Raw genomic sequence first — 14,817 nt, 5'->3', positions numbered from 1 at the left:
GAATTCAATCCACTGAATAAGCGTGTTTCGCTTTCACCGAAATACAGGTCATGCCCTAGAGGTATGGGGGATGGCAATGGAGAGAGTGCAAATTGCCCAAAAGATCCAGTCAATAAACTTCAAACCAAGAGTCCCAAAGTCAGGCCATTGAAACTGTCACTAGGAAACTCTCAAATCACTGTACCTTTAGGCAAGTAACATGGATTGCACACTTTTTCAGTCTAAAATATGTATTCTTCACTGGTGTCCTGAACTGTGCCATGATACATTTTACAGGATTTGGGGGTAATCCAGCTGACAATGTCCAGAGTTCTCGACCATTTCCAGTTGTAAGTTGATATTTATTTCTGTATGTTTACTTTTTATTCACTGATGAAGCTTCAGTGCTGTGATGGTGTTGATTCTAGTAAAATAAAAGTAAAAGATGCTATATTCTAGGTGGGAGATGAAGGAAATTCACGCCTTGCATACACTGAACGAGGGACTCCAAAAAAAGTCACTATGGCACTCTCCTGTCCCAAGCGTGAAGTAAGGAATTTCTTTCATACTTTGCCATCTGTTGGATAAAGTTATAATCTCCAAAATGCATCAAGTTTCTTAGCTCTGTATGTGTATGGATGCATGCCTGTGTATATATGTACATAGTTATGTATGTATTTATTTCTGTATGCAGTATGTGTGTGTGTGTGTAGATTTTTGGGAAATGTGAATATTGTGTTCGCGTTTAGTCATAGGATCCAGTGTTCCATTTTACATGCCATACTGCACACAGTTCTGCCAAAAATATTGGAATGTTCAGTCATAGGATCCAATGTTCCATTTTACATGCATATTGCACACAGTTCTGCCAAAAATATTGGAATTAGATACCTCACCACATATGTTGGATGGCTGCAAAGGTCAAGAGTGTGAAGGTGGAGTTTTTACAGCTTGATATCAGGCTTGTTTACTGGGTTAGTCAATTGGTTTTGTCATTTTAGGTTATTGCTCTCAGCCCAAGACAATGAGAGTGTTACTACGTCAGTTCAGTGTCCCTTCTTGCTCTTATGCAAGAAGAGGTATGGGTCAGCATGGCAGGCCACTCAGGATAAGGGTTGAAGGAGAGCACCAGGTTGCCCTTGTGGAGACCTCTTGAAAATGAGGTCAGTATTGCCGAAGCTTGAGAAAGCAGACATTGTTTCTTTCTGGGCGTTCAATCCAGCCCAGGCAATCCAGCCCAGGCATCTTATAATGGGTGGGTCCAAATATCCGCCAAAGTGCAAACATGGTGATAATATATTTGGCTTTGTTCTGACTTTTTAAATTGCCAGCTAGTGATGCTTTGCAAAACTCCAAATACTTGAATCTGAAACATCAGCATCAAGAGGGAGTTCTGTGGGCTTGTAAGCTCCAATGGTGTAATCCCCAATACAGTAGGTGGCAACTGCAAACCAATTAACAAAAAACAGTTAGTATTGGCCATCATACCTCTTTGCACCTCACTGAGACAAGTGGACAATTATACAGCCCTGCTATGCCAACCCTGTGGCACCTGCCCCACAAAGATGTTGGAGTGCCATGCCGGTGGCCATAGGTGAATGGGTGAGCAGGAGCAGGCATAATGCCGCAGCAGTCCATTGCACACTTGACTGCGGCAGCAGTCAGTTGGTCAGGTTGGCTTGTTTGGGATCCAAAGGGGCTGTATGCACTCAATCAGTTTCCACTTTCCATGCATTGTGAGATTGTTTTCTTCCTGAGAGTTTGCAACTCTCCCAGCAGCCTTATGCATCATGATTCATGTTTCTCCCCATTTCTTGGGTGTGTAAAGCAAGCCCAGGATACAGGGGCAGACTTCAATGATGCTAAACGCTTACCTTGCTTTCACATCTGAGGGTTTTTAGTAGAATGTCTAAGATTAGTCTTGAGGGTCTCATTTGGTACCAGAGGCACAGAAAGCGCTTGTTATTCCTTTTTGTCCTTTTCCTGGTGTTCTGCCTCAATGGATTACATGATTGGACTTGAGGTTTTTAGTAATGGAGGCAATGACATGGGGGTTTTCTCCCTTTCATCCTTACCTTGGCATTCTGCCTGCATGGAGGATGGAGAATGAAGGTTGGCTGTAAATACTCCTTTCTTGGGCACTGCATGCAATAGAGCTTGAAGGGAGAGAATAACTTGAATTTAGTGAATGGGGCAGTCAAATTTGCAAAAAGATAGGGAGGAGAAAAAACCACCGAGTTAATAACTCTTAAACAGCTTGCATGACTCCTGCCATGCAGTAGCAAGGGGATTGGCTTTTGAAAGTTTGAATGGAGGAGATGAGACTGAGCTCCAAATGGGTAGCCCAAAGGATGAAGACAGAGATTGAGGCCTTGGAGGCTAGGTTGGAGTGCAAATTATCATGTTAGGGCCTCATTTTGAATTTAGGCAGGGGACAAAGTCAGCCATGGACACTCTTTCAAGGGAGTATTCCAGTCAAAGCTCATGATAATATGGGGATAAGACTTTTCGTGAGGCACGGGATCATCAATAGAGGCTTTTGGCAGTATTCCAGGAGATCATGCAAATCACAGAGAGTGTGTTTAAAGGGCTGATGGAGTCTCATCCACAAAAGGTGGCAGTGATTTATTGGAATTCACTCAATGGAGGCTGATTACCTTGCTAAGAATCATCTACAAGGTCCTAGCCAACACAATCAGCAGGCTTCTCTTCCATCAGATGTCTGACGTCATTCCTCCCACTCAGGTTTTTTTCAGAAGAGGAGTATATTGGACATGTTCAGCATGCAACGGAAGGGCAAATAAGGGAGCGGAATAATGAAATAGACAATACACAAACAATAATGCAAGAGAGAGAGAGAGACAAAGATAATGGGAACATGAATTTAAAAGGTTCATCTAAACTACAATGCTTGAGTGCTAGCCCACACACTTCATGGGCTCCCTCTCTGCACACAAAGAATCAGTGAGTGCAAGACAATGAAGTTGGTCGCACATCCTTCTTTTATAGACAAAAGGATGAGACGATCTACAAGAAGCAGGTTGTTCAACACTCAAGAATAAGCCGCCCATGAGTTAGGGTTTGGGTGCCACAAACTTGTGAAATGATCACTCTCAATACCCTCTCTTAGGACACAAGTGATAGGCAATGAAAAAAAATAACACCCAGAATGCACCATCTGGATACTACAAAGTGATCAACACTGGCACCCTAATGAAAAAACCCAATGCAACAATCCCTCTTTGAAATTAAAGCAGTCGAGCTATCCATTCCTCACCTCTTGTAGCCATGGAAGTTCCATTGTTAGCTTGTTGTGACACCAAGATTCCTCCATTGGAGCATAATCATGCCCTTTAGGTCCACTCATGCAAGAGCTCATAAAAACATCATGTTGCACATGTCCCATTGTGAACTTGGCACTGGATGAGTTCAAGGTTTGAGTTGCTAGAACATGTGGGCCTTATGACATACATTAAATCCATTGATCAAGAAAATACACAAATATGCTCTCTCTCCACTCACACTTGCCCCTTTCTGGCTAAGAGCTTGTGAGGGCATAGCCTCACTAGAGGTGAAAAGAGTTGTTCACGTGATCCATCCTCAAGACAGCTCCACGAGAATATATTAGAACAATCTCTCAGTCATGAGAAGATCATAATGAAGTGAAATGAGAAAAGGAATAACTTGTATGTTACCTTGGTCAGAGAGAGTAGCAAAGGGAGTGTAAACAATTGCAAAGATTTGAAGCACAAAGTGTCGGGGGTTAAAGACTGCTTGTGCCTAGCCGCCTACATTTACTTGTACTTACTATCCGCACACTTGTACATTGTAGGTGGTGGCACCTATATCTATCACTTTATCCTTTATTCTTCACATGACAATAGAATAAGGGAAGGTAGGTCACACATTGTGATTGTTGGAGTTCTCACATACCGTCTTGCTCTCTCGTGCTTGAATCTCCATAGCTTACTTTTTTCTTACTTGTGCTTGTGCTTCCACTCTAGCTCCACCTTTCAACTAGTATTAGAGTGGCGTTTTGTGTTCGTGGGAGCTCATGCTTGGAGTGAGGAGCGTGAGGAGTGTAGCTTTGTTGCGAAGGACGAAGAATCAAGCTTCTTCTTTGACATTGATGCTTGCTGTCTACACATTGATAGAGGTACTATTCTCATAGTTGGGATCTAGATCTAAGTCAAGCAGGTGCTTGAGCCACCAAGGCTCGATTTGGGGTTGCAATAGCCCATATTGACACTTATTTGGGCAGCCATTAGTGGCTGGGAATGATACAAAACAACTTGGCTTAGGATGCTCAAAAAGATTGAGCAACGTTGAAGCATAATAACATGGGACGGAGGATAAAAAATGCATTTTTACATATAAAACAGTTTTCAGCTCATCACTTTGGACTTCACTACATCGAAATACATACACATTTAAAGCTTCAAAAAAAGATCAGTTTTCATTGTATTTATTAGCATGTTGCATAATGAACACAAGATGAGCAAATGACAAATGATAAACCATATTTTAAACTTTAAAGATCAATGTATTACAAAGGAGCATTTGTCCACTGTCATGATTCATGTGACATGAAAAGTCAAGAGTCCAAACTAAAAACAAATGTCAAAGGAGTCAAGGACAAATGTCAAAAAGACTAAATTGTAAACAGTAATCAGTCATAAAGCAACTCAATGTGAGGCTGTAACCAGTCATATGGCATAAAGCAACATACAAAAGGAAAGGTCAGCAAGGATCAAGTCCAAATCTAGAGGGTGTCATCATCATTTGCAGGAAAATGAGCATTTGCAACTCTCGAAGTGTTAGCCTCATGATCATAGTTGCCAGGAAGAGTCTCTATAAGACGAGTATGCTCCTCCTCTTACTCCATCTCCCATTGGGTAAATGGATCGGCTTGTGATGTAACACTTTTGCAAAGCATCCTCAAGTTAGCATTGACGAAGACCAAATCATTTGTCTTTTCCACTCCAATGCGATTCCTCTTCTTTGAGCAATGTGAGTGTAGGTGCTCTATAATTGCTCCAAGCAAGAGGAGCTCATTGCCTGATTGAAGATGCGGATAGCCAACTTCTGCAATTTAGGCCCATCTTATTCAAAGTCCTCCCACCATAAAGGTGCCCCAATCCTATAGCAATCCAACTGAGCATCATCACAACCATAAGAGCCTTTTCTTCTCTTGCACATAGCAAGCCGATCTTTGATCTTATGCTTGGTATCTTCTTTGAGGCAATGTGAGTGTAGGTGCTCTATAATTGCTCCAAGCAAGAGGAGCTCATTGCCTGATTGAAGATGCGGATAGCCAACTTCTGCAATTTAGGCCCATCTTATTCAAAGTCCTCCCACCATAAAGGTGCCCCAATCCTATAGCAATCCAACTGAGTATCATCACAACCATAAGAGCCTTTTCTTCTCTTGCACATAGCAAGCTGATCTTTGATCTTATGCTTGGTATCTACATTAGGTACCATGCACTCTAGAATAAGCCTCCAATGTGGATTCACCTTAGCATCATTTTCTTGATCCTTACCTTGAAATTAAGGGTCCACAACAAAGGCAACTGAATGCAAAGGTGAATTATAGGCATTCCACCTCCTAATACATAGATCATGTATCTTCTCATATTTCTCATCATTAGATACTAAATCTTTAACTTTTGATCATTCTATCTATTGCCTCATACACTTTGCCAATACATGGATGTATACCATTATCAAGTGTATGATAGGATGTATGATTACATCAATTCTTTTTACATCCTCCCAGGAGTCATTGCTATTTGCCTTTTCCTTGTATAATGTGCCCATGGAAGTGGTTGCTAATGGAGAAGGACTAAACTCATCATTGACATACAATTGTCTCATTGCACCCATGCATTCTCTAAGGCGTCCCAACATTAAAAAGTTATAGGCAAAGCGTGTTTTTGAATACTTTAACAACATCTTTCTTGATCTTTTTGTGAACTCATACCGAAGGAATTGGTGATTCAAAATAAAAGTGACCATTTGATTTGCATCCTGTATCATTGGTTGAACCCGATCTAACTCACCAATATCTTTCAAAAAGTTGTTCAAGCAATGTGCCATGCAATTAGAATTATAATGTGCTTGTACACTTCTTGAATAATAGCACCTGCTGCCCTATTTGCGGGCTCACCATTAGCCACAAAACCAACCACGAGATGTGGTCAATTGTTGGGGGTAAAGGCGTCTCCGCCTAGCCGCCCGTGTATTACTACATTGACAGTCACTACCACTGCACACTGCAGGTGGCGGATGCCCGTTACCGTCACTTTATTCTTTATTCTTTTAGTGACAGTTTGAATAAAGGAAGGCCCGGTCACACATTGTGACTGTTGGAGTTCCCATTTCTTGTCTCTCTCTTTCTTGCTCTTGCTCTTCCGCCATAGCTCTCGAGTGCAAGCTTCAATCCTTCTGACCTTTCAACTGGTATCAGAGCTCGGCTCTTGGATCCGTGGAGCTCGACCCGACTCACATTTGCTTCAGCTCTACTTCGAATACCTACAGCAGAGATTTTCATGGCAGCCATAGCTTAAGCTTCGAATGGTATGTACTCTTGTTCCCCTCCTCCCCGCCCTTTGTCCTTTACTCCTGCACTTCAGTGAGCTCTCTTGAGCTTGGTCTGGAGCTACATTTCAGCTCAGTCACAAATGCAGTTCAGATTTGGAAGAACACAAGGCAGCCATTACACTCCCAGCTCTCATTTCATATGTGGGCTGCTCTCCCCTTGCTAGAGCTTGTTTGAGGCCTTCCTTGGCTTTAACCGGACCCCTTCAAAGCTTGGCCACCATTTTTTGCAGCCCCAGGACCAGCATTTACAGTTGGCGCAATCACGCAGCCCTCCCATATGTGTCTTCAGCATTGACAGTCACAACAACAGCTCTCCCCCTCTTTTGCCACTTGATTTTGGCTCATTTGGAGCCCTCGGGCACTTGGCATTGAGCATTGACACTTGCATTTGACTTGGGTGATATTTTGGGTCTGATTTGCACAGTCCTTGGACTGTTTACAGTAGCTCACAGACATTACACAACAGTGTAACATTGGCATTTGTTGCTTGGGCTTAGTGGCATTGTCATTTGATGCCTGAATGGTCCCATTTGGTGCCCGGATACTTTGGGGATGATGCAGCATTGTTTGGTTATGATTTTGGGGCTGGATTGAGCCACTGTTTGCTCAGTTTGCACAGAATTTTACATGCTGGAATCAACAGGGCTGAAGGTCTTTTACAGGATATTTCATATGCCTATGGCTTACCGGCTATGCTTCGGGTACTATGCATGATGTATTGATGCTTCCCATGGTTAGAATGTACTCGGCTATGCCTTTGGGGATATTTTGGGACTGAAATCGAGCTTGGCATTTATGACATTGGCTGTGGTTAAATGCTACTACAGGTTGTTATGAGCTTGAAGATGCTTATGTGGTCTATGCTTCCACTTTATGCTCCATGGTTGATCATGTCTCCTTCATGCTTTGGGCCGACATTAGAGAGTTTATTGGGATGTATGTCTTACTCATGGATGCCACCTACAGTTGCTTTATAGCCGTCATGCTCTTGGGATGCTATTGAGGCATTGTCTTGGTCACCTGTCTTTGGCATTTTGACTTGGTTTGATTGAGTTGTTGAGCTCGTTTATCCGCCTTTTGTGCTAGTGAGAGTATCTTGTATGCTTGACCGACATTGAGCAAGAAGTTTATGCTATTTAAGCATTTTGCAAATACTTGAGACTTTGGGATCTCTTACACTTGGATATTGCATGGTTCATGCACTGATGTCTTGGACTTGTTTTTTACTTGAGCTTGGGCTTTGCACTCTTGTGAGCATACACCTATTGGTGTCAGGTCTTGCCAGTGTTATGTATACTTTGCCCTATTGTACAAGGGATATGCCTACTCACTGACGGATGCTTTGGTGACATGTTTGGGTGTTTGCTCAGGGTCTTGATGATTGTTTGGTGCTGATTTATGCCCGTTTATGGATGGTCATGTCTTGGCTGTCATTTATTGACTTGGTGCAGTGATTTGGTCAGTATTTGACTCTCACAGTACCCTGCTATCATTTATTACAGCAAGCATATAACTCCGGACTGACATGGATTTTTCATGCTGAAATATTCTGAGATAATGTACTTTCACTAGTAATTGGTCTGCAGGAAGAGGTTAACTGTAAGAATTTGGATGCCTCTCGTGTGTCACATGCTATGACAGTTAGAGGTAGAAATGATGGATATGGAAAGCATGGCAGTGGCAGTGGCAGTGGCAGTTGCCATGGACGGGATTCTAAAAAATCTCGGTCCAAGTCTCCTGGGAAGTCACGTAGTAAATCCCATAGCAGAAATGCAGATGTTACTTGTCACCATTGTGGGAAAAAGGGCCATATTAGGCCACAATGCCATGAACTGCGCAATGAAAGGCGCAAAGATAAGAGGAAAGACAAAGTGCAGGATAAGTCTTCTGATCGCAGCATAGTGCTTGCAAAGTCCAGTGTTAAAATTGAAGAGATCATTGTTATGTAGCTTGAGGATGTTGATGATGATGATTATATCCTTGCAGCTTTTTCTAGTGCTTCGCAGATGATAGAGATACACTCTTTGTATGCACAATGTTGGCTCTTGGACTCAGGTGCGTCCTTCCATGTGACACCTTGCCGAGAGTAGTTTCATTCATACCGTACTATTTCGGGCTATGTATGCTTGGGTGATGATAGCTCTCTTGATATTGTGGGCATTGGTGATGTTAGGCTGTAGTTTCCTTTTGGCAGCAGTTTTGTTATATAAGATGTACGTCATGTACCTGCTTTGACGTGCAGTCTCATGTCAGCTGGACAGCTTGATGACGCATGATACTATGTATGTTTTGGAGATTCTGAATGGAAAATCACTCGTGGCAGACTTGTGATTGCGAGAGGTGCTAAGGCTGGCAACCTCTATTCCTTGATTGTATCAGCTTTTTCCCTTGATCATGTTTTGTCTGTGGGTTCTGTCCCACATGTATCTCTTTGGGGTATTAAGCGTCAGTTGACTGCCCCCTACACCCCCCCTCAGAATGGTTTGGCTGAGCGGATGAATAGAACCATTCAGGAGCGTGTACGCAGTATGCTTAGCCATGCAGGCCTACCACAGCTTTTGGGCTAAGGCAGTTAGTACAGCTGTGCATGTCATAAATAGATCACCTTCTAGTGGTTTGGATTTCTAGGTTGCAGAGGAGGTATGGATTGGAATACCTCCCTCTTATGTGCATCTCTGTGTCTTTGGATGTGAGGCATTTTGCCATGTGCCCAGGGACAAGAGAAGTAAGCTGGATCCTAAAAGTATCAAATGCATTTTTCTTGGTTATGGGGATGCAGACGAGATGGGTTACCGTCTCTGGGGTCCGCAGGTGCGGAAAGTCATCCGCAGTCATGATGTAGTCTTCCATGAAGACAAGATGCATCGGCAGCCTGAGAGAGTTGTTGAGATCCGCAAGGCCATATTTCAGGAGAAGCCGAGAGCTCCCGCACAGTCAATTGGACAGCCTACAGCTGCAGCAGATGCTCATGGTCAGGGTGTTGGACAGGCAACTGGGCAGGCAGCAGAGCTTGCCGTGAGACGGTCTACTAGAGACAGACGTCCACCTGATAGATTTCAGCCCTTGATGCATTATGTCTTGGTTACAAATACAGGAGAGCCTTTCATTTATGATGAGGCTATACGCAGGGGTGACAGTCACTCCTGGGAGAGGGCTATGCAGTCTGAGATAGACTCCTTGCATAAGAATGACACTTGGGATTTGGTTTCCTTGCCTACGGGCAAGAAGGCTTTGCTATGCAAGTGGATGTACAAGCTGAAAAGTACCCCTGGACACCCCAAGCCGGCATACAAGGTTAGATTGGTAGCAAAGGGTTTTAAGCAGGAGCATGGTGTGGACTTTGATGAGGTATTTTCTCCTGTGGTTAAGATGACCACCCTGCGCTTAGTCTTGGATTTGGTTGCTCAGCTTGACTTGGATTTATACTAGATGGATGTCAAGACGGCTTTCTTACATGGGGACTTGCATGATGAGATTTATATGGAGCAGCCAAAGGGCTTTGCAGAACGTGGTAGGGAGCACCTAGTGTGCAAATTGAAGAAAAGTCTTTATAGCTTGAAGCAGACACCTAGGGAGTGGTATCATAAGTTTGATGCCTTTATGTAGTCACAGGGCTACAACAGGAGTGCTATAGATCCGTGTCTTTACACGAAGAAAGCTCGTGATGGTTCTTTATTAATTTTGGTACTCTATGTGGATGATATGCTGATAGCAAGGAAAGCTCATGATGAGCTAGATGCTCTTAAGGCTTAGCTCAAGAAGAGCTTTGAGATGAAAGATCTGGGACATGCCGCTCACATACATGGTATGCGCATTAGACGCGATAGGCATCAGGGACTCCTTGTCACAACTCTATAGAAACAGAATTTGTATCTTTTTTCATTAATTTGTCTACATAATGATTTATTAAAATTTTTTCCTTTGTACTAATGACCCACGCGGTGGGTTAGAGAAAAGGTAGTTCACACTTTCACCTATATGGCCCGATTGGGCGCCTGTGACCAGAACTCACGCATATCAGGGTTAGACTCGCACACAAAAAGGATTGATGCCTTGAATTGTGGGCTAGATTCGCCAGAACAGACAGTTACAATCAACAAGATGGCATGATCGTGAAATGCTTGTATAATGTGCATGTGTGGGCTGAAAGCTTGAAATGCACATTTCTTTGCATAGGAAAGTCACATGAAGATTCTGATACCGTTTTTGCGATGTACACGGAAAAAGCTTTCATATGACACCCATATTGGGGTGTCCCTAAATTTTAGAAGGTTCCTAAATTTTAGGAGCCTCGAATTAGCCTAAAAATGCTAGTTTTAAAAAATAGGGATGTCATTCTAAAAATAGTAAATTCTATACTCTGACTGTGCTTACTCAATTTGGTTGTTTCTATTCTTGACAGTATTCAGCCCAAAAAGGAAGGCCATAGAGGAGAAACAAGTGTCTAGACACTTGTCACACAAGTTTCCAAGTGTCCCACCACTTGTCACATCTCATGACATATGGCTGGACACTTGTCTTGTGCTACTCCACTTTCCCCTTTTGTACTAGCTCTTCCCTCTCCTATAAATAAGAGCTCATTTTTCTTCATTCAACATCATTTTTCTTTGATGTAAACTCATGTACAGCACCCACAGATAGCTAGAAATCGGCCCCATCCATCCTCATCATCATCCCCCACTTCTCCATTATTAAATTCCTCCATATTCCCTCTTCTATCACTGTTGTTTTACAGGACAACAAGCCTGTAAATTCATTACAGCACCTCCTTCTCGAGCTCTTTCTTCCATTTTAGCAACAAGAAGCAAGCCCTATCCATGTATTGCTGATCAACGATGGAGAAAGGCTGATTTCCCCTCTTTCTTCTCTCATATTGTAAAGAAATCAGTTCTTCTCATTGCATAATAGATAATGCATGTGTGTTTGTACATCTTTGCATGATCTTGTGAGAGTAAGAATTACTTCTCCTCACTCTCAGGTTGATTGTAACTGAGCTCTTTCCTAAGGGACTTGGGTTGAGTAGAAATACATTTCTTCGGGGGGGGGGGGGGGGTTTGAAGGAGAAAGAGGAAAGAGAGGAGTAAGAGGGAAGGAGGAAGATGGTAGGAACAGGTGGAAGGAGGGAAGCATTAAAGGAGAAAGAGATGGAAGAGTTGGCTAGGTTTGGAGGTTGAATCGTGCAAGGCGGCAGGGGATAGGATCACGCAATGGGACAATGGCCAGAATGTGACGCATAGATGAGTGAAAGATTTAGGAAGAAGTAGGAGATAATGTGCTTAAATCTAACCCAATCTAAACGGATTGTCTGCTCCCATGGCAGTCTATTTCAGACAACTAGTCTGTCCTCGTGAAAAGGGGATGTCTTCCATTCCATTTTTCCGTTTCGACATGGTGGCGCGTTTTGGGATGGCATTTCGGCATCTTGAGGGGTCGGGATGGCCATCCCATGTTTCTATGCATTGAAGCCTTTCAAGAGAAGAGAATTCAACATTCTCATTCATTTTTTTCCTCTTAAATGTATGAAAATAGAGAATAAAGCAAAAATACTTTTAAAAATTCAGTTTGAAGCCATTCTATCAATTTTGAGTGGATATAGAGCATGCTATAGAAGTCATAGATAACTATGGCAGCTTGACAACACTTTCGTATTTTGGCCATAACTTTTGCATACAATATTGGATTGAGGTGATCTATATCTCAAAATGAAGAGTGCGACAATAACTATAGATTTGAGCAATCACACAACTAATTTTATGTAGTTTTCAGTTCTTTATTTTACATGTAACAAAATAGTTTTGGTTTGGACAGTAGGTATTCACAGTTAATATATATTTATTGAATGGCTACATGCTATTCAGTATGCTACATGGTTATGTTGATGCTTGCCATTTTTGTTTATGTCCAGACATGCTTATATTGAGCTCTATTGGATTTGAGCTTGGTCAGTTGTGTTCCGGCAGTGGCTATTTGCTTTAGTGATTTCCACTTGTGGGTTTGAAGACTTATTGAAGCTCTATGCTCTTGGATGTATACGTGATGTACTTTGGGTATCCAGATGCTGTGAGCTTTATGCATTGAGCTTCCTTTGCTACTATGGATACTCCGGATTTGCTCCAGTGGGAGTACTTGGTATTTTTATGTAAAGCTTGGCTTATTTGAGTCAATAGGAGACTCTCTTTTGCTTTATTGGTTTATGCATATACCATCATTACAGAGGTTTGTGATTGTGGGCTGATTTGCCTTTGATTTGGGTACCTTGTACTGCTTATTGTTAGTGGTGGATATATGCTTGGTATGCATTGTGGTATGCATCTATGTACTTGATAGCTTGGATGTCTTGATAGTCTTTGATACTTTGTGGTTTATGCTCTCTTTTTACTCTGCTAGTTGCATTGTACATCCCGGTTGCTACCCGGATTCCCCTAGCAATGAAAGCTTATTCTTTTGCATGTTTGCTTATAATTACATGCTTATTTACTGCAATTTTATGGACAACCATGTTGAAAATCAGCTTTGAGCAATTCTTTTGAGAGTAGACACTTGTATTCAATACTCTAGTTTCTCTTGCTTGTGGATAGCATTGTATTGCCTTAGTCTTCCTTCTGCTATACTCTTTTTGGCTTGGTTTTGGGGCTGATTTGCTGTTATTACAGCAGCCCGCACTCTCTTTGTTTGGAAAGCATAATGGTAGGTGTTTCAAATGCTTCCAACGACTGTGCTATTTTCAATATAGAAAGTTGGATGGCAATAACTTCAAGTATTGGAAGACTCAGATGTATTGGTGTAGAAGCAAGTCAAGCCATTGACATTAGAGGGCATAAAGACAGAACTTTAAGATGCAGAGAAATGGGAAGAGCTTGATGAGCTATGTAAGTTTACCATCATTTTATTATTGTCAAAGTAGGTATACTTCAATGTCATTGAAGTTGAGGGTGCTGCTTATGTATTATGGAAAAAGATTTGTGATCTCTATGATAAGTAGAGTCCTACAACTCAATTGTACGAGCTTAAGAAACTCATGGACCTTCGCATGAAGGAAGGGGCATCTATGCCTTCTCATTTAAATGAGTTTTATCCCATTTTCAATCAGCTTACTTGGCTGGGCCTTAAGTTCAAGGAGAATGTCAAGTTCCTTTTCTTGCTTGGTACATTACCTGAGACTTGGAATACATTTCACATTGCTATGAGTGCAAACCCTCTTGAGGTTGGCTTTTAGCTCAAGGATGTAGAGGGTGCTTTGCTTACAAAGGAAGTAAACAGGAAGAATGTTGATGCAGTTCGCATTTCTCATGCACTTACAGTGAGAGGTAGAGAAGATGGTAATGAAAATAATAATTGTGGTGGAGTTTCATAGCCCAAAATGGGTAAGTCTAAGTCTTGTGAGCAATCACGCAGTAAGTCCTGTAGTCCTAAGTTCTCTTTTAGTTACTATTCTGGGCAGTAGGGTCGCATAAGCCCGCAGTGCCATAAGATGCGTAATGATAGGCATGAAAAAGGAAAAGGGAAAGTGCAGTAGTATGAGTTGACAGATCTAGAGCTGATAGCACAAGACTTTTTCAAGAGGGAGATGAAAGTAATTTCAGGGAATTTGGTGTAGCCATGGAGATAACATGATAATTTGTTGAGATGGAGATGAGAATAATTTCAGGGCATTTGGTACAGCCATGGAGGTACTTCATCTGTATGTCTTTGGGAGCACTCATCAGCACAAATCTTGTGTTATTTTGGGTCTGCCATACACCTGAGCCCCAATGGAGTCCTCATGAATTCTTCATTGTGGAGGCAGAAATAACGGTATGGGAGCACATTAATGCTCTCTCTTGTGACTGAAGTGGTGGTGGCGAAGTAGCATGAATTTGAAATGCTTCTACATTCCTCACTTGATACTTCTTAGATATGCAATTTATGGTGCATAACCACTTATTTTTACACAAAGGAGACAAGGTGTGATGAATATCTTCCCCCAGCTGAAGAAGAGCTATCTATCAGGAGAGGATGTCATGCAGCCAGTACTTGACATCCTAAAGATCCTCTGCTAGTGTTTGAGCTGCAAATCGAATTTTAAAATTCCAGTCAGTGCTAATAGGTGCCTTTGACACCTTTGTGTTAAGATCCTTGATAAGACAATCATGAATGAAGAATACAAAGGTTGATGCTAGCTTGAGCAGGAGGAGACTTGAATAAAGGAAGTGACACCAAGATGGGAAATTTTGTGGCCTTTTCTGGAGTTTCCAAT

General features: G+C 42.1%; 1 protein-coding gene across 3 annotated transcripts in view; it reads left to right on the top strand.

Annotated features, from left to right (window-relative positions):
• The window catches only part of LOC148030408 (uncharacterized), an 82,014-nt gene that overhangs the window by 2,559 nt on the left and 64,638 nt on the right, over positions 1 to 14,817 (top strand). For all 3 annotated transcript variants that reach the window (XM_087686731.1, XM_087686730.1, XM_087686732.1), the window contains exons 2-4: positions 48 to 190; positions 277 to 329; positions 439 to 528. In XM_087686731.1, the coding sequence (XP_087542857.1) occupies positions 48 to 190; positions 277 to 329; positions 439 to 528 (286 nt within the window). The remainder of the gene's footprint in view (positions 1 to 47; positions 191 to 276; positions 330 to 438; positions 529 to 14,817) is intronic.

This window comes from Lygodium microphyllum, chromosome 10 (genome assembly GCF_053477565.2).
Source record: "Lygodium microphyllum isolate KBCC chromosome 10, Lygodium_microphyllum_v1.1.10, whole genome shotgun sequence".
NCBI lineage: Eukaryota > Viridiplantae > Streptophyta > Polypodiopsida > Schizaeales > Lygodiaceae > Lygodium > Lygodium microphyllum.
Note: the sequence above shows the minus strand (reverse complement) of the source record. Positions and strands in the feature narration are given on the sequence as shown.